General features: G+C 46.2%; 2 protein-coding genes and 1 long non-coding RNA gene across 3 annotated transcripts in view; 2 read left to right on the forward strand and 1 right to left on the reverse strand.

The window, feature by feature from the left end:
* Vdac1 (voltage dependent anion channel 1) overlaps positions 1-10,019 on the forward strand; it is a 29,922-nt gene extending 19,903 nt beyond the window's left edge. The window contains exons 6-9 of the mRNA XM_059270535.1: positions 4,447-4,674; positions 6,427-6,577; positions 8,077-8,134; positions 9,073-10,019. Of these exons, the coding sequence (XP_059126518.1) occupies positions 4,447-4,674; positions 6,427-6,577; positions 8,077-8,134; positions 9,073-9,164 (529 nt within the window). The 3' untranslated portion in view covers positions 9,165-10,019. The remainder of the gene's footprint in view (positions 1-4,446; positions 4,675-6,426; positions 6,578-8,076; positions 8,135-9,072) is intronic.
* On the reverse strand, positions 8,227-15,871 carry LOC131916898 (uncharacterized). The gene is made up of 4 exons (XR_009380612.1): positions 15,314-15,871; positions 9,086-9,529; positions 8,750-8,949; positions 8,227-8,436 (listed from the first exon to the last, which is right to left on the reverse strand). It is a non-coding gene; the product is annotated as an uncharacterized LOC131916898 (long non-coding RNA).
* Positions 15,450-25,169, forward strand: C8AH5orf15 (chromosome 8a C5orf15 homolog). Its single transcript, XM_059270534.1, has 3 exons — positions 15,450-15,624; positions 22,253-22,767; positions 24,803-25,169. Exons 1-3 carry the CDS (start codon positions 15,489-15,491, stop codon positions 24,932-24,934), a joined length of 783 nt encoding a protein of 260 aa, XP_059126517.1. The 5' UTR covers positions 15,450-15,488; the 3' UTR covers positions 24,935-25,169.
* The last annotated feature ends 99 nt before the right edge of the window (positions 25,170-25,268 follow it).

The following is a 25,268-nucleotide window of genomic DNA, read 5'->3' on the forward strand; positions in this document are numbered from 1 at the left end:
GTGTGTTCCTTATAAAATATTTACTGTGAATGCATGTGCTGGGTTACATTGCCGCCCTTGGGCATCTCGTATGTGCTCTGTCCCTTGGGTGCATCAGGAGGCCATGGCTGAGTGATTAACCATGGCCATCTGGGTTTCTGTAAGTGCACCCCATGATGTTTGCTTAATGACCAAATGACCCAGTGATGCAATTTTCAGACTGTGTCCCTGTCATTAAGCAATTGTGGCTGTAACACAGATCAGCGCCAGAGAGTGAACGTTGGTACCACACTGTTAACTGTTGCCTCGCTGACTGACATTTTCTTCCTGGCTCGGGATCCAGTTCCAGATCCTCCATGGCATCAAACTCCTCTGTGGTCTCTTCCTGGGACACTCTCTCCATCCTTTTCTCTTGTGACCTGGACAGTTTTGAAGAATGGCTGAGAGTTCTTGGCAGAATGTCCTTCTACTTGGGTTGGTCTGCTAATGTCTCCTGATTACATTCAGGTTGTGTAGTTTTTGGCAGCTGAAGAAGTGGCACCTCATTGTGTCCATGGTGCATGCCGTCAGGAAGACCGCTATCATATATCTTGACTGGTGATACAGACCTTGATTACGTGGCTAACGTGGCATTTGCTGGGTCTCTCCACTGGAAAGCTGCTACTCTCTAGCTTTGTTCTCAGTAGATATGCAGCGGGAGACACTAAGGCTGTAAATGTTCTTTTTCTCATCATGCTTTGGGTCAGTCACATCCTTCAATTCTATCTAGCCTCCGCCATTATTTTTGGTAGTTATTCCCATCACTCCTTTCTCACTCATGGGGTTTTACCATGGGGAAGGGCTGTCCTACTCCCTCACTTATGTAACCAGTTTTACTTTTGTTTTTAAATTTTATTTCGCTGTATTTATCTTTATGTGCAGGAGTATTTTGCTTACATGTATGTATGTGCATTGTATGTGTGCCTGGTACCTATCAAGGTTAAAAGAAGGCATTGGATTCCCTGGAACTGGAGTTACAGATGGTTGTGAGCCACCATGTGGGGATGAAACACATGTCTTCTGCAACAGTACCCAGTGCTCTTAACTGCTGAACCATCTCTCCAGCACTTTATTATTAAAAACAAGACAAAACAAAACAAAAAACCCCTATACATATATACACACACACATTTGTGTGTGTGTGTGTGTGTGTGTGTGTGTACACACACCACAGTGTGCATGTGGACGTTCGAGAACAACTTGCTGGGTGTGGTTTTCTCCTTTCTCCATGCTAGTCCCAGGGATTCGGCTCGGGTCATCAGGTTTGGCTACAACCCCCTCTACCTGCTGAGCCATCTTGCCAGCCCCTCATCAGTGTTTATGTTAGGATAGACTCTTGGACGTTTATTCTGTGAGTTATAGTCACCTGCATCATTGATGTCGTGGCTCAGGTTGTCTCAGTTGTGACACTCTGGAGCTCCTTCAGGTCGACATGTGTTGGCTTTGGGGAGCTCCTCTCGCTTTGAGCTCATCTGTGTTCCTTGTTTTAGAAGTTGGACGAGGTTCATCTGAAGGCTCTTTCTCTCCTAGTTCCGCTGCCAGCCATTCCTCCTCGGAGCCTGGGTTCCTCCTATTGGGTAGGGTGTTTCTCGGGTATGCTGGAGGCGCTAGGTGTGCTGGGAAGTTGAGCTTTGATGGCTCTTGACAGATTGGAAATGAACGCTGGCTTTCTGAAGCTCTGCTGATGCCTGGAAAGCACTGGCCACCCTTAGCCAGACGTGGGCCACAGCTAGGCGGGGCTGCAGACCCCATTTAGGGATTAGTACCCCCCGCCCCCCAAGCGTTGCCTTTCACAGATGAAGCCTGCTTGCTAACCATCAGTGTGTCTCATGTCTCTCTTGAGTGCTTGTCAAATTAGCACCACCACTTAAGTAGCTTAAAAAAAAATCCCAGTGACATTTGAGAAAGGAAAACCTCCCTAGCTTCGTGAGGAGCGGAGACCTGGGGATGGCTGAGTCACTCTGGCTGTAGCTCTCTCCTTTTTCTTTGGACGGTTGGACCCCTAGCTAGAATCCCATGAGACAGTGAGTGGGGGCACTGTGCAAACTGGTGTGGGTGGTGCACACGGTTGGTTAGAGGCTCTGCCACAGGCGCTACACTTTGCGGTTAATAGCAGCATTTCCTTGCTTTTGTCTTTTGAGAGAGGGTCTCATGTAGCCCAGTCTTGCTTTGAGTTTCCATGTAACTGAGGCTGGCTTTTTTAACTCCTGATCCTCCTACCTCCATGTCCAGGTGTGTGCCGCTCATGTTTTCATTGAGGTAGGGTCTGACTACGTAGCCCAGGCTGGCTTCCAAGTTCTGATCCTCTTGTCTCAGCCTTGGGAGTTGGTTCTCTCCTTCCATCATGTGGGTCCTGGGGACCAAACTGAGGTCATTAGGCTTGGCAGCAAGCGCCACTACCCTAAGCCGTACTACTGGCCCTCTAAACTAAACATCTTTTGATGTATTTTAGTCTATTGCCAATACTGTTCTTACCAATGCTCACATTTTCCCATCTTTGAAGCCCCTGGGTGAGAACCTTCTTATTTTAGCAATTAGATCCATTTGCCCAATTCCTGGTAATCTCTGACACCTTGGAAAGCTGCTTCAGGCTTACTTGGTATGTTTCCTGCCCTGGATCTGTAACTGGCCATTTCCCAAGAAACAGTGGGACTTCTGGGGAGGGAATAGGTTCAGAGCCCATGGTCTGCATGCTTTAATCTCACTGTGCGTAGAGCCAGGAGCAGGCAGGTCTGTGTGGTCCTCGGCACTCTGACCAGACCTGGTTTCTGTGGTCTGGGCTGAGAAAGCCATTGGCCAGGGAATGATCCCTTTTGCACGTATATGATATAGTTTCAATTTTATTTGATAGATTTGCTCTTCAAAAACATTTATTTTACTGTATTTGCTTGTACATGGTATGTGCACAGCTGCCACGGAGTAGCTGTGGGGTGAGAGGATGGGCTTCAGGTTTGCTCTCCCACCTTCTCGAGGCAGGATTCTGTCTTCTTTTTTCAATGATTTATTTACTTTTATTTTATGTGCATTTTATTTTATGTGTCTTACCTGCATGTATGTGTGTGTGAGGGTGTTGTATCCCCTGGAACTGCAGTTATAGGCAGGTATGGGCTACCATGTGGGTGCTGGGAATTGAACCCAGGTCCTCTGGAAGAGTAGCCAGTGCTCTTAACCACTGAGCCACCTCTCCGGGATTTCTTCTGTTCACTGCTATATGTGCCAGGCTAGCTGGCTCCTGAGCTTCAGTGAGCCTCCTGTCCCTCCATCCCATCTCCCCAGAGAGATTTACTGGGATTACAGATACTTTTTCTATGCATACAGCATTTACTGGGTTCTCGGGACTTGAACTCGGATCTTTAAGCTTGTCTGGCAACTGAAAAACAGTTGACAGACACTGAACTACCTGCTCTTAGATGCGGAGAATCTGGCATCACTGGGCCTGACACCAGGACTGCCAGGACTCTCAGCTGTGAACTCAGTGGTGTCTCAAGACTGTGGCAGTAAAAGCTCTCCTACTGTATTCACTAAACAGGGAAAAGACTTACTTTGTGTGTGTGTGCACCACATAGAAGCAGGTACCTGCAGAGGCCAGAAAAGGTGTCAGATCTCCAGGAACTGGAGTTGCAGGCAGTTGTGAGCTGCCAGTGTGGGTGTTAGAAACCGAATCCCAGTCTTCTGTATGAGCTCTTTTAACTCCCGAGCCTCCTCTCCAGCTGCAGGAATCTGCTTTCTTTCTTTCTTTTCTTTTCTTTCTTTCTTTCTTTCTTTCTTTCTTTCTTTCTTTCTTTCTTTCTTTCTTTCTTTGCCACTTACTGGGTGAGCCACAAAGATGACCATCTCCCGCTGGGTGGTGGTGGCGCACACCTTTAATCCCAGCACTCAGGAGCCAGAGCCAGGTGAATCTCTGTGAGTTCGAGGCCAGCCTAGTCTACAAAGCGAGTTCCAGGACAGGCTCAAAAGCTACACAGAGAAACCTTGTCTCAAAAAATAAAAACAAAAAACAAAACAAAATAATAATAATAAGATGACCATCTCCCTCAAACTGCTGCTTGGGTAGCTTTGTGATATGCACCTCTCCTGTAGGTTTGGAAAACAACACACATGCCTAATAGATGCCAGTGTAGGGTGTGGGGTTAGGCATAGGGAGAGGCCGGAAAAAGGAGCATGGTTGGCACTCACTTTCTGGTCTCTTCCCGTGGTGTGCACAGCACAGTGCTGATGTAGCCTTTTGCAGACTAGATTTGAGCTCAGGAGAAGTTGTGTCCTGCTTGTGGTTCAGCAGCTGTTTAGGGTCAACTGGTCACCGACCTCGCCTCTGTTCCCTCCCTCCTACTCAAACTGGGACCACACAACTACAGTGTTTACACAGTCCTTAGCAGGATTGGGTCAATGTGAGTTAGCTTGGCTTTAATACATTTCTTTTTCTTTTAGGAAAAAAAATGCTAAAATCAAGACAGGGTACAAGAGGGAGCATATCAACCTGGGCTGTGATGTGGACTTTGACATCGCCGGGCCCTCGATCCGTGGCGCTCTGGTGCTTGGCTATGAGGGCTGGCTGGCTGGCTACCAGATGAATTTTGAGACTGCGAAGTCCCGAGTGACCCAGAGCAACTTTGCCGTTGGCTACAAGACAGACGAATTCCAGCTTCATACTAATGTGTAAGTGTGTGTGTGTGTGTGTGTGTGGGTTGTCTTCGTTACGTTTCTAGTGCTGTGACAAAACACCATGACCAAAGCAACTTATCAAAGAAAGTGTTTAGAGTCCATGATGGTATAGCACAGAGGCAAGACAGCTGGGAGAGCTCACGTCTTGATCCACAACCAAGAGGCCGAGAGAAAGAGCGAGCAATGGGAATGGTGGGAGTCCTGGAGCCTCAAAGCCCACCCCCTGTGACACACCTCCTAATCCTTCCCAAACAGTTCCACCAACTGAGGACCAAGTATTCAATTGGGGGCCAGTCTTGTTGAGAGTGCCACAGGGGTGTCATGGATTGGCTAGGGTGGTTGCTTTTCATTTTTTTTCCTCAGTCATTTGGGTCAGATGAGCCAAAGGGCCTGTTAGCATTTTTGTGTCCCATCCCATGGTGGATAATCAGGAATGCATAGGATTTTCTCTCTGTTGATGGGGTTAACAGTTTACTGACTGCTGGATGGTGGGGTGATGGGCAGGTTGGAGCTCGTCTGTCACTGGACTTGGAGGTTGAAGGACGTTGACGATTTGAGGGAATCAAAAATTTCAGCCATAAAAATAATCTTCTTTGGGGCTGGAGGGAAGTTCGTCAGAAAAGAGCACTTGCTACTCTTGGAGAGGATACGAGTTTGGTTCCCAGCACTCTTGTTTTGCATGGGTTACAACCATCTGAAACTCTAGGGGATCCAATGCTCTCTCTTTTGGCCTCTGCATCCATCCCACCCCACCCTCACCCCTGCCCCATACAGATAAAAAGAAAAGAAAGGTAATTCTGTATGGGTTAGTTCCATGAAGCACTAACTTGCTCTTTCCACTAGAGGACGCTAAAGAAGTAACATCTTATTCAGACCAGTAATGGTATGGTATTGCTCTAAACAAACACTATTTCCATAGATAATAATTAAAGCATTTATTTGTGTGTGTGTGTGTGTGTGTGTGTGTGTGTGTGTGTGTGTGAACACCTATGTCTCCGTGTACATGTGGAGGTTAGAGAACAACTTGCAGTGAGTCTGTTCTCTTCCTCTATATCCAAATCATAACACTTGCCTTCCAAGGAATGTGGGGCCTGAGCTTTCCTGACCGTTCTGGCCATGTCTTTTCTCCTTGGCTTCCCTCCAACCATCTTTGACAGAATCACTTACAAAAGTAAAGACACAAACAGTAGAAAGTAGAAAGCTCTGTAGAATCCCATTTTTCTAGTTTCTGCTTCTGTTTTTTTAAAAAAAGTTTGTTTTTATTCATGTGTATATGTGTGTGTATATCTGTGTGAGTGTATGTCACATGTGTGCAGGTGTCCATGGTGACCAGAAGAGGGTGTTGGAGCCTCTAGAGATGGAGTTATGGGGCAGTTGTGAGCTGCCTGATGTAGCAGGTTTATGAACTTAGGACCTTTGGAAAAGCAGCAAGTACTCTTAACCACTGAGCCATCTCTTCAGCCCTGTCTGACTCCATTTTTAAAGGAGCATTTGGAAACAAATTTGAGTTTTTGTGCTGTTCTGGTAGTTGTCTGGGGTGCCCTTGAGAGTTCCCAGTGATTGGTGAGATGTTTTATCTTCTGAAACTTCGAGACTCTGGTGTTAGTCCCGCTCTGTTCTGGCTTTCTGTATCTCAGTCCTCGGTTTGTGAAATTTGTTCTCCATATGGCTTGGTGCTGGTGACTCTGCCTGGGTCCAGCCCATGACCTTGGACAGCTGGACATCTGTTGCTATGCTTACTTGCAGGAATGATGGGACAGAGTTTGGTGGCTCCATTTATCAGAAGGTGAACAAGAAGTTGGAGACTGCTGTTAATCTCGCCTGGACAGCAGGAAACAGTAACACTCGCTTTGGAATAGCAGCCAAGTATCAGGTCGACCCTGATGCCTGCTTTTCGGTGGGTACCCTTGAATTACCCTGAGCATGAGAGAATTCCTGTGCTTCCGCCTAGAGGTTCTCATTGGGCAAAGACCATTCTTGCGCTTAATCCCACTTGAAACAGATACTTAAAAAAATTTTTTTTGTTTCTTTTTTTGGAGAGTGGGTGGGTAGGGGCACAGTCTCACTCTGTGTCCCTGGCTGGCCAGGAACTCTCTGTATAGACTTCACAAAGATCCATGTGCCTCTGCCTCTCCAGTGCTGGGATTAAAGTCATGTGCCATCACAACTGACCTTCAGGTTTTTGTTTTTTTTTTTTTGTAACAGGGTTTTTGTGTGTAGCCCTGGCCCCTGGCTATCCTGGAACATTCTGTAGACCGGGCTGGCCTCGAACTCAGAGAATTAAAGGCATGCACCACTATGGTTCTTAAATCATCGGTATTTTTATTTTGGAGCTGAATGCTTATGGAGGTTGATTGGGTAACTTCCTTAAAGGCACACAGCACAGAGGAAGTACGTTCCCAGACCTGGTTCTGAGCAGACTGCTGTGCTATTAAGCCACTTTCTTTAACCCGTTCCTGCCCCATCCTGCAAACTGTGAGGGGAACTTCAATGTTTTATTCTTATTCATGTTCACTTTGTTCCCAGTCCCTATGGTCCACATCCGGGTGTCAATGGCCAGGATGATGCATTCTAGTGGTAGAGTATATACGTGCAAGGGCCTGGGCTTAAGCCATATTAGCAGGGAAAAAAGCAAACCAAAACAAGGCCAGGGCTGTAGCTCAGTTGGTCGAGTGCTTGCTTGGCATACGGAAAGCCTGATGCTTGATCCCCAGCACAGCAGAAACAGCAGGCAGAAGGATCAGAAGTTCAAGGTCTTTCTTGGCTATGGTGTAGCAAGAGTTCAAAGGCAGCCTTGGGCTACATAGTGAGAGCATCTCTCTAAAAAGACAGAACCAGGTAGTTGGTCGGTGAGCATCTTGTCTTGCCTACCCATGGCACTGCTCAGAGGCCCTGAACTGCACAGGTTTTGTGGTGAACCCAGTTGAGCTGGCTTCTCTTGTCACACTGCCCTTTCGGGGTGGAATGAGGAAGTGTCATGTTGCAGAATGTTTCTGCTGCTTGGTGTAACTCACAGTCTGTTTTAAGTCTCCTGACCTGGGAACAGGACTTGGCTCCCTCAACATCAGCCATGCATGTAAAACTAAAGGACCAGGGGCCTCCTTGTTGGGATGTTGGGAGCATAAAGGAATGGTTAAAAGGGACATGGCCTGCCAAGAGCGGGATTCTCCTTGCTCTGTCCTTGGGAGTTCACAGGAGCAGGAAAGCACATGCACCTGCATTGGACACATCTCATGCTGAGTTTTATGAGATGGCCATGGGCAGGTACAATGTGGTTCTGATGGCTGGGATCTGAGGAAGAAGCCATCACTTATTTTGGAGGTAGACACATGGGATGTTTTTTTCCCCAGGGTTGTGGGGCACTGTTTTCACTTGGGCTTATCTTTTTTCTTTCAGGCCAAAGTGAACAACTCTAGCCTGATCGGCTTAGGGTACACTCAGACTCTAAAGCCAGGTATGTGTTGCCTGTGTGTGAAGCTGGTTCTGTGTCTTAAAAAAAAAAAAAAAAATGGTTACGTTCTGCTGATTTCTTCGGGACATTATACATGAGTGTATATAAACTTTTATAGTTGAATGTTTATAAAGGAGTTGTGGGGTCATTGTCAAAAGAAAAAAAGAGTGAGAAATAGAAAGCCAGAAGGAAAGTGTCTGTAAATATCATGGTACGTCTCTGGTTATTTTCTTCCATCCTTTTCCTGGGGTGTGAGACTTGTTAATTCCAGGCTGTTGTCAAATTTAGCCTGTCAGTCATCCCCACTGTGGAAAGACAAGGGCATAGGAATGGTGGTTAGCGCCTCTACTTTGCATAGCTGTCCCAGCCACTCACTGGTGTGTGAGGGCTCCGGGGGCTAATCCCACTTTTGAGCCCTCCGAGGCCGATTACGTGATGTGAGAATCAAGTTCTTCCCAGGAAAAAGAGCCCATTCGATCTAAAATTACAAGTAAGTCCCAGGAGAAGGAGTGTATTGTTTGTGCGCGCGCGCATGGGTGCATACATATTATGGAGGTGAATGTGAGCCTGATACAGGATAGGGTTTCCCTCCAAGGCGGTGTTGCTCAAGCAGCTTACCGTGTGCTACCAGAGGTCAAATGCTCATCGTGATGGGGGAGACATGAGGGGGAAGGAAGGTGGACGTTCCAGCCGGGTTTCTGCTCTGTCTACCGGTCATGGCCGTTGCACGTCTTCATCTGAGGACACCAGCGGGCCAGCTTGTATTACTACACAACGCATCCTGAAAGGTTACCACGTTTGGCCACTGCCGATTGTACCTGGAACAAATTCTGACTTTGGTATTAACCTCTCTTCTCTTTCCTGTGTCTCTCTCTTCCCCCTTTCTTCCTCCAACTATCCCCCCCTCCCTCCCCACACCCATGTCTCTGACCCTCCTGCAGGTATCAAACTGACCCTGTCAGCTCTGCTGGATGGCAAGAATGTCAATGCGGGTGGCCACAAGCTTGGTCTAGGACTGGAATTTCAAGCATAAATGAATATTGTACAATCGTTAATTTTAAACTATTTTGCAGTATAGCTACCTTCAGAATTTAGTGTACCTTTTAATGTTGTATGTTGGGGATGCGAGAATTGATAAGTACCACGTTAGATCTCCAGGCTAAGGATGACTCGGCTTTAAGGTGTTTACCATTTCAGAGGTACAGCAAAAACCCCATTCCTGAAAGGGTCCTTTTAGCTGTAGACGTGGGCTGGGGAGGAGCCCCTCTAGAGATGTCAGGCCCCAGGTGGAAGCTGGGGATGTGCGGGTCCTTTGTCAATCTGTAGAGTCCACAGATGAAATTGTGACTTCCCGAGCACTGGTGTCCCGATCCTAGCTGCTGAGAAGCATGCACACACCTGTGTGAAAGGGACTGTTTTAGACAGATCTCCGTGCCCTCTTCCCATCCTAGCCCATCAGTTACCTGTTTTACACCAAAAGTACTCTTCTGGTTAGCTATTTCTTTTGTGCCATTTTAGGGTGGAGAGGGTGGGCGTGATGGAGCCAGTCATTCAGGACTTAATTCTTCCTTGTGGTGTGGTTTTCTCTTTCTTTCTTCCTCTCTCTCTCTCTCTCTCTCTCTCTCTCTCTCTCTCTTTTTTTTTTTTGCCATCGCACCAGAGTATGAAACAGCTTCCGGGATCTCCAGCTTCAAGCTGTGCAGGTGATTGTGGTCACACCATGACAACACTGGGGATCTAAATGACCACTGTTAGAACCTCACCACTCTATTTTTTAGCAGTTTAATGGGTACATTATAGAGTCTTCCATTTTGTGTGGAATTAGCTCCTCCCCTTCAAATGCTGTAATTAACATCACTTAAAATAAAACTTGAATAAAATATTGAAACCTCATTCTCTTGTTGCTTTTGTTAAGAAAAATATGAATGGCCCGGATGTCGGTTTAGGTCTGTGCTGTGTTCCTTTGCATTATGTGCATTGATATTGTTTTTGTTCTTGGTGTCTAACAAATCACCAATAACCTGATGGCATACAAGAACACTCAGAAGCCTAGAGAGATGGCTCAGGGGTTAAGAGTGCTTCCTGTTTCTGGAGTGGACCTGAGGCTGCTTGCAACTATCTGTAGCTCTGGGTTTGGGGTGTCTGACTCCCTCTTCTGGTGTCCTTAGGTACCCACACACATGTAACACACACATACATAAAAATTAAAAAAAAAAGTACTTGTGGTTGGGTGTGGTGACATATCCCCTGCACCTTGCAGACTGAGGCAAAGATACATAGTGAGACTGTTAGATCTGAGGATCGTGAGGAGAAAAGGCCAAATTCATGATCTGTCTCCCAAGTGCTGGGATTAAAGGCATGCACCACCACTGCCCAGCGGCAGCTGTTTCTTAGAAGTGAATGTTTAGAATCTGTCCAGAGACTTTGCTCTGAACAAAGTGGTTTCTGGGTCCATGTAGTCAAGGGCCAAGCATAGTATTAAATGTTGTGAAGTGTAGAGAAGGCCCCCTGAGTATGATGGTGATTTAATTCACCAGTTGCTTATTGAATGTCTGCCTACAGTATGCAGTGTGTTGGATGGAATATCACTGCAAAATGCCTTGAGTTTATAATATGTTATTAATTAAAAGAATTTAGATGGGGTTTCATGGCTCAGCAGTTAGAGCCCTGGCTGTTCTTGCAGAGAACCTGGGATTGGTTCCCAACACCCACATGGTGGCTCACAACCATCTGTAACTCCAGTTCCAAGGGATCTGATGCTATCTTCTAGTCTCTGTTAAGTCTCAACTCCTGGGACATATCAAAGTGGACCTGGCTAGGTTCTCCCAGTATCCTTAAGTCCTCAGTTCTTACCTGTTACAGGCCCTGGGCTGCCCTTCTCCCACAGGCTCCTCCCTATATAATCCAGCCATTTTGGCTACCTGCTCCCTCTTAGCTTACCTAACCTCTTAGGTTACCTTTGCCCTCCTAGCTGCTGCGCCTGGTCACCCTCTCCCTTCTCTTTCTCCCTCCCCCTCTCCTCACATGGCCAGCTCAGTCTGGTTGCGGGCACTCAGGACTCTCCCAGATGTCTCTGCCTCTGGCTATGCTCTTCCTTTTAGCTACAATAAACTTTCTCCTCCACTATGCTTAGGAGCAGTCATGTCCCTTCCTTTTTATCTTTTTTTAAAATTTTTTTTCCATTCAGTCTCTGATGACACTGTACTCACATGCATAAATCCCGTAAGACAAGACACATACACATACTTAAAAATAAATCTGAAGCCGGGGTGGTGGTGGCACACGCCTTTTATCCCAGCACTCAGGAGTCAGAGGCAGGACAGCCAGGGCTACACAGTAAAACTCATGAAGAAACCCAAACCAACAACAAAAAATGAATCCAGCGGATCTGTCACTGAGGACAAAAGAACCCGTAGATTAGAGAGGAGGACAGACAGAGGGCATCACAGAAGTCGATCAATTGAAAACTATCTCCACACAGGCAGAAGGAAGGATTGAGATTATTCTCTGAACACTGGTATTTCTGGACCAGCAGAAAGCAAAGCTTGGGAGACTTGGAAGGACAGTACCTTTGCGTGCTAACCTGGATGGTTTGGGCACCATTCCATGTACATGGGCTTGCGGCAGTCTGAATCAAGATGAATGACTTCTTGGTTTTCTTAACACAGAGTCTGTGTTTTTGAGCTGTCCTGGGGCCAAATACATGTGATTGGGGAGAACACAGGCCCTTCTCTACCCTGGAGAGGCAGCTCTGTTCTTGGGGGAGGAAATCGAAGAGACGGCAGTGAAACTGGGCACAATAAATGGCAGCTCTCTGCTACACTGATTTCCCTGGAAATTAATGAACTGGAACGCATAGGAATTGGAACCTATAGCTGTTTATTTAGGAAACAGTCCATGACATATCCACAGACACAAACTCTGTACCAAGGCCCTAGGCGAACTTTCTGAATTTACATTTTCATATACTGAGGGTTTTGTTTTCCAAAATGTAAAAAATGACAGGAGTATATTTTTGGAAACGCTGAGGCTGTTCTCAGTGGCAGTGGTTTCATTCTGACGTCTGGCCAATTTTCTTGCTTTTCTTTCCTCACATAATCGCCCTGTTAAATACTATCCATTCTTACAGTGCCCCTCACAAGAAAGCAAGTCCTGCAAAAGCTAGCTCAAATTTGCTTTGTTTATTGATGCACCCTTGAGTATGGACAAGTGTCAAACACCTGATGAAACACTAAAGGATAAGCCAGAGCAAATGGCTCATGCCCTTAATTCCAGCATCTGGGAAGTGGAGGTGCAGGAGTTCAAGGTCATCCTTGGGTATAAAGGGATTTCGAGGCCAGCCTGGTCTACATGAGATCTTGCTTCAAAAAGCAAAAACTAAAGGGTGCTGGGGAAATTCAGCAGTTAAGAGCACTTGTTGCTCTTGCAGAGGACCAGAGTACGGTTCTTAGCATCCACATGGGGTGGCTCACAACCATGGCTCACTCCAGCTCTAACTCCAACTCCAGGGGGTCTGACACCCCCTTCTGGCATCTGAAGGCACCTGCATTTACACATAATTTTAACATTCATTTTTGCTTGGCGTGGTGGCACATGCCTTTAACACATTGCATATTGCATAGAAATTTCTAAGATACACCAAGGATGGCATGCTTTTGGGCAGACTGCACATTATTTAAATCATCATAATTACAGATTATAATGCATTTTAGGTGTTTTTTCAATAATTATGACCTTTTTATTTATAAAAACAATTAAACAATTAATTAAACAATTAAAGTTCCTAGTATTTTTATTTAATGTATGGTACTGTGTAAGACATTTTCCTCTATGAAGAGGGACCAAACAAATTTACTAGGAGAAGAATATCACCTTTTCTGGGAAATATTATGTCACCTTTCTTCATTCTTGACGTTTTCATTTTCAAATTTGGCGGTAAACCTCTCCTCTCCCTAATAGGCCCAGACTCTGGTTTTGTTCTGTAGCAGCAATTCAGCAGTAAATGTAGCATTATGATAATTATCCTTTAATATCGCGCCTTATGCCAAGACAGGGTCCAGGGACTGAAAGAACAGTTTCTGGCAATTTCTTTCCTTAGCAGTGCCTATCTCCATATTGCAGATACAGCCGCTGTCACTCTTGCACACCATCCGAACAGGTAAACTGTATTTTCTTATTTTTGCTGGGTTGTACATGTGAAGTTTTAAATGTCCTCCATGGAATCATTCACTTGTCCACAGACAACCGTTGCTTTGGTTTGTATATTGTTTGAAATTTATGAAGGAAATAATCCAGCACAGGGTAGATCTTGAAAAGTCTCCCTGAATGACTGGCCACTTGGCGTTATCACTGAAATGCCAGAATGTCCATATTTGCTCAAATCTATGGCAGCTCAATGTCTGTGGAAATATAGGGGTACATATCAAAGGATCTGTTGATCAACAGTCTTTCAAGCTATCTTTTCTTGTTTGGCCCATCAGAATAATCAGGCTGAGGAATTTCTTGATGTCCTTCTGTGTAGCCGGAGACCACTTTAGTGTTCTAGATGGCGTTCTGCATTTCATTTCGGTTTGACTGTGATTGTTGGGCAGCTCTTTGCACATCTCAAACAATTCATCACCAAAAAAAAGAGATTGGTCACAGAGGGTACAGAGTCACACTGAGACGGAAATGTAGGGACCCCAGCATGACCTTCAAACATTTGTAAGTGTGCCAATTTCAGACCAACAGTTATCAGTAGCTTTGTCAGTGTGGGAATCTCTCGAAAGCATTGCCACAGCCGGTTGTGGTGGCGTACTGGTGGCGTACGCCAGTAGGATTTGCTGAAGGAGGTGGAGGCAGGAGGATCACGAGTTCGAGGCCAGCCTGGGCAAGAAAGAAAAAAAGAAAGCACTTCTTTACGTGATGGGAGAATTCCCACAGCTACAGCAGGTTTGACTCTGGAGTGTTAGCACCTAGCTTTGATCAGCCTTTTGTGATTGCTTCCCCCTGTCTGTGCACTTCTGTTTGAAGTCTTATCTGAGAGTTTTCCTAGGGGATCAAAGCCTATGCAAACTTAGTTTAAGAACAACCCAGAACACTGTGGTATTCTTTCCTGATAATTTGCATTTGGCATCATCCTTCTGGGGGGCTCAGATAAATAGTTTTGGTATAGAAATCGACTAGCTAAAGATGTGAACTGTATAGCTTAAAGGGCCCTTTACTCAGCGACAGCGGATCAGTCCATAGAGATGAATCCCTCCTGCAGCTGGGAAAGGCTAAAAAAATCATCCTGGAGGTGCCTCTGCACTTCTTTCCATGGACCCAAGTGAACCTCCACCCACTCTCGATACACAAAACTTACAGACCTAATAATTTCACTGTTAGTAGACTTGTCTCCATAATCGTCAAAACAGTCATCCACATCTTCGATCTTACTAGGAATATCTGATAAATTATCATTAAACATTTCTGGAAGTGCATCAGTTTCGCTGGCTTTCCTCCTTTTTCTGAGAAAGCGCATTTCTAAAAGTGCCAGGAACTTGAAGATGGAAAACTATTCGAATGACCAAAATACAATGTAACTGCAGGGCTTTAAGGGTTCATGCAATTATATAGTTTTTCGTACAATAACCTGCACGGTTTCCACCAATGAGATCGCTTCATTCTATGTGGACAAGACAGTGTGTTGAGATCTAAGGTTCATAACAGATGGCGCATGAAAAAATGAGAAAACTTGTGACACAGAGAAACCCTGTCTTGAAAAAGCAAACAAAATAAGATTTTAGTTTAGAAATGGTTGCCTGCATTTATTTATGTTCACCCTAGAGCGTAGTACCTGCGGAGGCCAAAAGAGGGGGTCAGATCCCTTGGAGTTGGAGTTAGAGGCAGTTGTGAGCTGCCTAACCTGGGTGCTGAGAACCCCGTTCTCTGCAAGAATAGCAAGTGCTCTCAACAGCTGAACCATCTCCAGCCCCATACATATAATCGTTAAAAAACTTATTTAAGTGTCTAGGTGTTTTGTCTGTGTTTCTCGGCACCAGTTGCACGCCTTCACATGGGTGCTGGGGATAGAACCCAGGTCCTCCGGAGGATCAGCTAGTTCTCTTAACAGATGAGCCACCTCTCCAGGTCCTAAAATAAATCTCAAAGACGGCGAAGACGACGACGACAACACATGAAAATAACCCCGCTCCCATTCACCTTTCTCAGCTCCCCTCTGCAATTCCGTGTTAACTTTCCTGGCTCCTTCCAGCTTCGGGGATGCGGCGTCATCACGTCGTCGGGACGTAGGGGCTTCGGGCGCGCGCCTTCGGACGCGTACCTGACGTCACCACGCAGACCCTAGCAACAGCGCAGGCTCGGGGCCGAGTCCGTTATGGCCGCCGCCACCCTGGGCAGAATGAGCGGGGCTGCGCGAGAGAAGCTGCTTCCCGGGCCGGGTGCCCGGGGCCTCGGCGTGCTGGCGCGGTCGCTGGTGTTGGCGCTGCTGCTCGTGCCGGTCTTGTGCTCTGGTAATGGACTCGGGGTGGCGGCGAGGGACGGGGCCGGGCTCGGCCGGGACCGAGCGCCGCCGACTCACGGCGGTTCACACCGGCCGAGTTCCCGGGGGGCCGCAGCTGGGCCCCGGCGTCGGAAGCGCTCCCCGTGCGATCTCCCAGGCCTGAGAAGTGGAATCGTGAGATTCCGGGGCCCGAGTGGGTGGGCGGGGACGGGAGGTGGCCGTGGCGTGGACGGAGTCTGGAAGAATACGCTCGGGGGAAGGGCGCTCGGGGTGGGGTGGGGGTAGGGGGTCTCTAGAATGCTTGAGAATGGGGAGTTCGGAGGTCTTTCTTGCGGATTGGATGGGAGACAGGCTGGAGTGATGGCCGGGGTTGGGGAGAGTGATGTCTAGAGAGAGGCTTGAGGTTGGGGGACAAGCAAGGCTAGGCAAGTTTTTGTTTTGTTTTGTTTTCCCCTGGCAAAGGTGAGGTCAGAGATAAAGATAGGGACAGTGACCCAGGGTCCGGACTGAACTGATTATTTCAGAGTGGAACAGGGGGGAACTGTTTGGGAGTTTCATCTCTGAGGTCCGGGAAGTTCTGGTGCTTTTGGTACAGAGGCGGAGTCCAGGGGCTCTGGACTGCTGAGGGTCTTGGGAGGTGGAGCGGAGTTTAGGAACAAAGGAGAGTATTTGTCAGTTATTGATACCCATCCTTGCACTGAGAACACCTTTATTCTAATGGATCTGTAGTAGTTGAGACAGAATTTCCTTTTTTTGCAAATGTTACAACATAAATCAGGATAGTAAAGCCTTTATTGAAAATGAAATCTGTAAACTATGTCAGTGGCAGAGATTTAGTGGGAAAAAACTACTGTTAAGAACTTGTTGAGTAATCATATTTTTCAATCTGTCCAAGGTGCAATCATTCTCTCCACAAATGTTTATTTTTTATTTTTTATTTTTTGGATGAAATATAGCAGGATAATTTTCTTCTTTGCCAAGGGCACCTGCCCAGCCAATCACTAGTTCCTTTATTACAGTGCTGGATTGCATACACTGTTTCCTCAGCAACCCTGAAGACAGGCAACTGACTGCCCTACCTGGAGGGTTTTGGAGTCTGTGGGGGAAAGACTGGCGTTTTCCAGGCTCTTTTATTGTTGGTAGAATGTAATGAGGATTTCCCAGGTGGATGCAGACATAGTTGTTTTGATTATTTAATCATCTAAAACAAGTCTCCAGCTTTAGGAGTAACGTGACCCCTCTGGCCTCTGTGGGTACTGCACCTAAGTTTGTCACACACACACACACACACACACACACACACACACACACACACACACACAGCTGTTACCTTTAAACTTAGAGGCAGTACCGATTTGGAAAGGGTCCAGAAAGAACATTTAGCAGTCTGTGGGTACTGCACCTAAGTTTGTCACACACACACACACACACACACACACACACACACACACCTGTTACCTTTAAACTTAGAGGGCAGTACCGATTTGGAAAGGGTCCGGAAGGAACATTTAGCAGTCTCAGTGATACCTGTCTTTTCTAAAGCTCAGACATGAAGTCCGGTAAGTAGGAGCTGTCTGACTTAAGTTGGTCTCAGTTCTCTTTCCATCTGACTGGGTCAACTCATCTTTGCATCAGATGTTTCAGATAAAGTCTTAGCTTATTTTCCTGTGCTATCTATACTTGTGTGTTTCTTCCACATTTTTATTTCTTGACTTACTTGGTGCCTAGGTATAGGCATTCATCAATGAGGAGGGATTTTGCCTGGCTGGGATTGAGAGAAGGGCCTTTGAAGAGGCGCAGTGGGTGTAGAGATGCTCTTTAGGGTGCAATGTGCATTGTGATGAAATTAGGTCGGATGCGAGTACAATTAATGTTCATTCACTGAATGCTGTGACCTTTTAGGTAGATAGTATGGGGAGCAGTTAGGGAAATTAGGAAGTGGTCAAAGGTAAGATCGATTTTTTTTTTTTAATGATCTATCTATCTATCTATCTATCTATCTATCTATCTATCTATCTATCTATCTATCTATCTATTATGTATAGTGTTCTGTTTGCATGTATCCCTGCAGGCCAGAAGAGGGCACCAGATCTCATTACAGATGGTTGTGAGCCACCACATGGGTGCTGGAAATTGAACTCAGGACCTCTGGAAGAACAGCCAGTGTTCTTAACCTCTGAGCCATCTCTCCAGGCCTATAACACTCTCTCTCTCTCTCTCTCTCTCTCTCTCTCTCTCTCTCTCTCTCTTTTTCCCCAGAGCTGAGGACCAAACCCCAGGGCCTTGTGCTTGCTAGGCAAGCGCTCTACCACTGAGCTAAATCCCCAACCCCCCCCCCTTTTTTTTTTTTTTTTTTTTTTTAAAAGATTGTTTCTTTACACTTACTTTGTGTGTGGGTGGGTGGGTGGGTGTGGGTGTGGGGGGGGGGTAGGACAGGGAGTCAGTTCTTGCTTTTCCACCATGTGAGTTCCAAAGTACAAGCTCTCTGCTTGCTGAGGCACTTCTCTGCCCCTCAAATCGGATCTTGTAGACAGTTACTAAGACTGGCTTTTTTCAAGAAAGGGGAGCCTGAAGGATTTTTTTTTTTTAAAAATTGTGTGCCTGTGTCAGTCTCTCTGCCTTCCTGGCTGCGTGCCTGTGTGCGTCTGTGGGTATGTGGTAGTGAGTGCCAATGGAGGCCAGAGCATTGTTGAGTTGCAGGTGGTTGTGGGTGTTGGGAACAGAAATCTGGTCCTCTGGAAAGCAGTGTGTGTCATCTTAAACTCTGAGCCATCTCTTCAGCCTGCTAAAGGAAGTTTTAAGTAGAGGAGTGACCTCATGTAAGTTTCTGCAGGATGACAGGCTGCTGTGTGGAACGTGGCCAGTAGGGTTGAGGTGGAAGCAGGCAGAACATTCGCAAAGCTTAGAGGATGGTGGCTTGGACTAGGCATTGGCATTGAAGGGAAAGCCTTCGAATCTTAGGCTTGCTGTAGGGTATGGGCGTTGATTTATTTGTGTGTGTGTGTGGGGTGGTGATGGGGGGGTTGGTGTGCTGTAGTTCAAATGGAGGTTAGAGGGAACTTAGGGTCCCCCTTTCTGTTTCCACCATGACTTTTGTTCTAGTTGGGTTGTTTGTGTCCTTCACTTTTGAATTTTGAGAGTTCTTTATTTTAGGAACACATACTTTGTTGGATATGGGACTTACAAATAGTTGTCTTTTTATCTTGTTTTGACAGAGCAAAAATTTTGTTTTTTTGAAGAATAGCAGTTACCACTTTTTTCCCTTTTATGTGTTGTACTTTTTGGGTAAAACTTAAGAACTCTTTTTCCCAGCTCCCTATTTCAAAGATTTTTCTCTCTTGTCTTTTTCTAGTTTTATCCTTTAATATTTTATATTTTACATGACTTATGTTTAGTTAATTTTTGTGTAAGATGTGAAAACTAGGTTCGTCTGGCTTGGTAGTGTGTGGATTCCACTGATGGAGTAAACAGCCACTCCCCACTTCCTCTTCCTCAGTTCTGTCTGTGTTGGGGGGTTGAACGCAGGACCTTGCTTCACACAGCCAGGTCCGTTCTTACTTTCTGTTGCTGGCATAGAGAACCTGAGAAGACCCAAAAGGAGGCAGGGGCTTACTTACTGCCCGTTATTTCAGAGTTTCCGTCTGTGGCTGCCTGGTGCATCGTTGTTGCCCTCCCTTCGCTGAGGTGGGCATCACAGAGGAAGAATGTGTGGCAAAGGAGGCGGCTTACCTGTGGCGGTTGAGTGAGAAGTTCTGGTGGTTTGTGGAAGTTCTCTTCTGATGATCATTTTTCTGAGAGAAGTCAGAAAGTGATGTCACCAGTGCTTTGAACGAAAAGGGGGTGGGTACCAGAGAAGGTGTTGGAAGTTTGAGGATGCTTCAGGATTAGGGAGGAAAATGGACAGTATAACCACACTGGATTTCAGATGAGAGGAAAACAGTTTGTCTGTTTCCAGCTGTGGAGATAGAGGGTTTGATTTAGCCCTTGCCAAATGAGTGAGACAGCGTGTGAGCGGGAAGGCAATTGGACATGGCTACAAGAGGGATTAGAGTGCTTGGCCACGGCATTGAACACTGATAAAGAGAAGAGAATTTTTCAGCAAGATTTGGTGGTGGCCACCGGGGGCTGACAAAGTGAGGATGGGTGTAAGTCTTAATGGATTGAGAAGACCAGCAAATGAATCCGCAAGCTAGGCGAGTGTTCCAGGAAGCAGCAGGCTGCAGATGGGTGCGGGGGAGAAGGGATAATGGTGGGGGAGAGGCTGATGGTGGAGGTTGGGCTGACTCAACAGAAGAGAGGTCATGGGTTTTGAAATTCAGATAGGAGCTCTTCTTCAAGTGAGAACTCTGCAGTTAGGAGCGAAAGTCTTAGAATGTGGGAGCCTTCTAGGAGTTGGTGTTAGGGGAGATGTGTGCCCCCAAGCCATTGACACTTCTGGAGAAGAATGGGAAAATAGTGTGTGGTGGAGGTCTGCACCCCGCCTTCAGTCTGTGCAGGGGTGTGGGAGAGAAACCAGCTGTGCAGAAGGGATGCAGGGCCAGCTTGTTTAGAAGGGAATCAGGTTTCTGGTTCATCAACACAGGAGCATGAGGAGAGATCTGGAGGGCCCATTGGAGGGTTTCTGTCCTGCCCCTCCCGGCTCAGGTCCTTTAGAGACTCTCCAAAACGTTTCACAGAGGAAGACTGATTGGTTTGGTTTGGAGACAGGTTCTCATAGCCCAGGGTGCCCTCTAGCTGTGTAGACTAAGGGTGACCCTGGAGCCTCCCGCCTCCACTGCCCCTTTGCCCGCCTCGTACGTGTGTGTTGCTATTCCCGGGCTCTAATGTACTATCTTTTAATATTTATTTATTTTTCTGGTGCTAAGGATCAAACTTAGTTTCCCATATATACTAGGCCACATCCTAATTCTACTGTCTTTTTAAACTTTTTTTTTTGGTGAGGAAGTATTTTTCTGGGAGTCTTCTGTCCTCTTAAGACCCTGCTCCCTTTCCTATGTACAAAGTAGATGTCAGTTGTGCTGCTTAAATGAGACCGTATTTATACGAACAGTTGTTTTCTGTACATGGGCGTATTTGTGAAGGCCTGGGGCTCGTTTCTATAGACTGAAGGTTTAGATCACACATAGCAGGGTTGGCCTGTTTGAAGAGTGATAGGTGGCCCCAAAGTTCTTCAGGAGAGGCCACGTTCAGTTACAGGTTGGAACACTGTTCAGCTTCTTCAGCAGCTTTCCTGTAGACTGTATCTCAGTGGGCCTTTGTACTGTGCGGAGTTATTTCTGTGAAAGTCTTAGCTATACTTCAGCAGACCTTCCTGAGGAAGTAGAGGCCCAGGCTGGGAGGTTGTGCAAGCATTTGGCTTCATTTCCATCCGGAGACTGCCTTCCCGATCTTTAAAACAGGCTCTTGTCACTTAGCTTGCAAGTTCGAGTTTCTGGTTCCTGTCCCTTAGAATTTTGGTGTTTTGTAATTTTTTATTTTCCAAGAGTCTTAGAAATGCTGTCTACAGCTTGTTTGTAGCTTCCTGTACTGGTTATGTGCTTGGAACAAGAATTTTTAGAGTAAAAGCCTGGGCTCTGGCAGCCTCAACGAACTAGACTCTGCCACCTCTCCCCAATATGCAAATTAGAGTCAAGGACTGGTGAAGAGCAGAGAATTAATGTGGCCACACTGAGGAGAGAGAGAAACTGAGAAAGGGGTTCAGTGACCCCTAAGTCCTGTTTTCAGGATCCTGACATGAACTTGGAAGGTTATGCCTGGGGCAGGGAGGGGCAGATTGTGAATAACTGAGCATCTTGGGCAAGGGATAGTCTGGGATCCTCGTCTCTGGTTTGGTTCTGCAGGGTGGTCAGAAGTTCCTGTTGCTTGAGGGATTGTGGTGGGTCTTGGGGGATGATACACTTCTGTTTCAGGACGTGTCGTTTCCCTGCTGGGTCCCTGCTTTGTCCTTGGAGGGGCTGCTCTTCGTAGATCGGGGGCCTGCAGGGTTAGGGCAGCGGCTTATTTCTCGGCTTGCAGCCTTGAAGGGGGATGACAGACTCACAGACACGTCCTTGAGTGCTCGCCCTACCAACCTGCAGAGGGAAGCAGGACACAGAAAAGGGAAGGCTTTGACCAGAGCTCTAGTTGAGGGGTCAGTGATTTTTAGCAAAGGCAGTTTCTAAGTACTTGTTTTATAGTGTACTTAGTTCCAGATTTTGTGTGTGTGGCAATTGATTTTTGTGACCCACTTGACCCAGGATTAGCCTCCTCTCTTTCTGCTATGGGGATGAGGTGGAGCCTGGACAAGGCTGACTGAAGTCCAGTCGTTGGTAAAGGGAAACAGTAGGAGTGGGCTGGGGTCTGTGCTGACTTCGCCTGACCTGAAATCAGATGCTTACTTGCTCTTGGAGTAGCAGGCTGAGCCACCACCGCAGTGGGTCCCTTACTGGTTCAAGGTGTTACTGAGCAAAGCGATTGTTATCTGAGATTAATTGCCCAAGAAGAAATGTAATTGAATGCTGGTCATTGAGACTTAACTAGATCTTAAGGGAAAGCTGCAGGAATTTATTATACTCAGGAGAAATGCTTAGTGAAAAATTTGATAAATACTGTTTTAGTAAAGCAAAGGTTGGCAATGTCGGGGTGCTTTTGTTTTTCAGATACTCCAGAGAACACTCCACACGACCCCACTGTTTCTCCTCCAGCTGTGCTGACAGCTGGAAACAACACCGAACCTTCTGTTTCCCAGATCAGCACCACTGTTCCTCCCCCAGCCAGTACAGAGAAAAATGGAGGCACCTCTGTGGCACCCACCCCCTCTGCTTCTCCTTCTGTGTCCCAGGACGAGGCTGAAAGCCATGAAGACCCCAGCATGGAGGAGGAGGATCTTCTGGCCCTCAACAGTTCCCCATCCACAGTCAAAGACACTCTGGACAATAGTGACTACGGAGAGCCTGACTATGACTGGACCACCAACCCCCGGGACGAGGAGCCTGAGGATAATCTAAACCTAGAGCTGAGCAAAGCGGACAGGCACTTCCAGCTGTTCGAGGACTCGGTGAAGGTGGTGAAGCTCCCGCCCCCAAACCGAGAGGATGGCCATTTCTTCTTTCACCTCCTCATCTTCGCTTTCTGTGCCGCTGTTGTGTATGTTGCGTATCACAACAAGAGGAAGGTGAGTTGTAAGGCTCCATCGTCTCAGGCATACCTGTGTCGATTCTTTCAGTCAGGTTGAAAGCGGTGATACTGTTAGCGTGTCTAATAAAGTTATGAGTCTGGTACTAGACAAATTAGGAATAATGCTACATGTGCTTCTAGAAAATTGCTTGTTTTTTTTTCCCCCCATAATGAGTGAAACCAAAGTCTAGCAAGTTATTTATTTTTCAGACAGGATCTTACTATATAGCCCTGGCTGTCTAGAACTCACTATGTAGATCAGGCTGGCTTTGAACTCAAGGAGATCCACCTGTCTCTGTCTACTAAGTGCTGGGGTCAAAGGCGTGGGCCATTACACCTGTCTTGCATTTGTGGAGCAAGAATATTAACTTCATACTCCCTTTAATTTATTATGCATTGACTTGAAGATTTTACAGTAACAATATTTTCTGGTTGTACAAGGCTTGGGCTGGGGTTGTGGCTCCACTTGTAGAGTACTTTCTAGCATACATGATGTCCTGGGCTCATACCCAGCACCGCATAAACTTGCACATGGTAACACACTTCTGTAACTCCAGGGGAATTCAGGGGATCCGAGATTCAAGGTTATTCATTGTCATCTTTGATTGAATATTGAGGGTCAGGATAGCTTGGGATATATATTTAAGACCCTGCCTCGAAGAAAAAGGAGGAGGGACAAAGGCCTTTATGTATAGCCGGTGTGGTGATACACGCTTGCAGTCTTGGCGTCTTGATACTTGGGAGGTAGAGGCAGGTGGATCACTAGTCTTCAAGGCCAAACTAGACTGTATGAAACCGTGTCTCAAAAATAAACATCCGGGCATTGGAGAGATGGCTCAGTGATTAAGAGCACTGGCTGCTTTTGCAGACGACTGGGTTTCAAGTGCCCATCCCAGCACCCACAAGGTAGTTCATAACCTATAACTCCAGTTCCAAGGGATCTGGCAATAAGTAAGTAAGAAAGATAAATAAATAAATGGATCTGGCTGTAAACAAACAAACTCCCAGAACAATACATTTAATGTAGAGAATTCAGAAATCTGAAGACTTTAGGGGGAAAAAAAAATTTAAGCTGCTACTCAGAGCATTAAAGTAAATTTTAGTGTATTTCCGGTCTACAAATATACAAGCATGATGTAATTTCTTTTTTCTTTCTTGAGACAGGGTTTCTCTGTGTAGTCCTGGCTGTCCTGGAACTCACTCTGTAGACCAGGCTGGACTTGAACTCACAGAGATCCGCCTGCCTCTGCCTCCCGAGTGCTGGGATTAAAGACATGCCACTGCCTGGCTTGTGTATGTTTTCAGAGCTGTTTATTGGATAACCAGTTGGTGTGTTCTTTACAACTCTTAACATCTCTTAGCTGCCTGTATTTCTTTGTGTAGAGTTGAGGTCTCATGAGCTTTCTGCCATCCACTTTGGCACCATAACATATTATTTAAAAATATAGTTTAATATTTGCATAATTGATTGTGCTCTGTTCCTATTGGACAGTTAGATGATTCCAAGTTTTGGTTCAGAGGTAGCACCATGATGATTATTTCTGTTAGAATTGCTTTTCTGGGTTAAAGGAGTAACCTAATAACCTAGGCATAAGCTAACGGGGTGGGGGTGTCACTTAATGCTACTGAGTTCTAAAGGAACTCAAGCGCAGCTTCCTCAATGTGTGGTGCTCTTGAGAGCTTGGTTCTTGTGACTTGCCTTGTGACTCAAGCTGTCTGTTTTCCTCTTCCTAATCTTCTTGTCTGAGAAATGACAAAATGGACCAGTTAATTTCAGAATGTCTTCCAGCTCTGAGTGTCGGTGACCCAGTGACAGAAAGCAGCAGACAGACTACTGGAGTCTCTTGTTAACTGACCTGAGCTGAGTGTACTTGTGGGGCAAGTAGACTCCTGGTCTCCACCCCTGCCCACTGCCATTTTATTACTGTGATAAGCTTCTGTGTCCCCAAGCCTAAACAAGATCCTGCACTTTACATAAATGTTACCAGATACGTTTTCTCTTTGGCATGTCTAATTGCTTTGTTTTATTTCAGATTTTCCTCCTAGTTCAAAGCAGGAAGTGGCGTGATGGCCTGTGTTCCAAAACAGTGGAGTACCATCGTCTGGACCAGAATGTGAATGAGGCCATGCCTTCCCTGAAGATCACCAATGATTATATTTTCTAAAGCACTGTGACTGGGGTTTGCTTCTTCTGTCATTTTGTTTGCTTGACTTTTATATGATGTCATGCAGAATTCTGCCACAGGCAAGTGGTACTTAACTAAGAGGGGGCACTCTCTTTGGCCTTGGTGCTTTGGGAACTAAATGTCACAAATAAGGAGTATCTAATTTTTTAATCTGTTCTTTAGAGCTAGATTCAATCAGGTATCTGAACTGTGAGTTAAACGTTATTGTATATTTTTGTGTAGTTGTTATTATTTCCCTTCATCGTGCCTCCGGCAGCAGTGTCCTTCCTCTTTGAAAGACCCCAGACCAGAGCTGCAGTCTCCCAGGGCCCAG

This window comes from Peromyscus eremicus, chromosome 8a, assembly GCF_949786415.1.
Source record: "Peromyscus eremicus chromosome 8a, PerEre_H2_v1, whole genome shotgun sequence".
NCBI classification, from domain to species: domain Eukaryota; kingdom Metazoa; phylum Chordata; class Mammalia; order Rodentia; family Cricetidae; genus Peromyscus; species Peromyscus eremicus.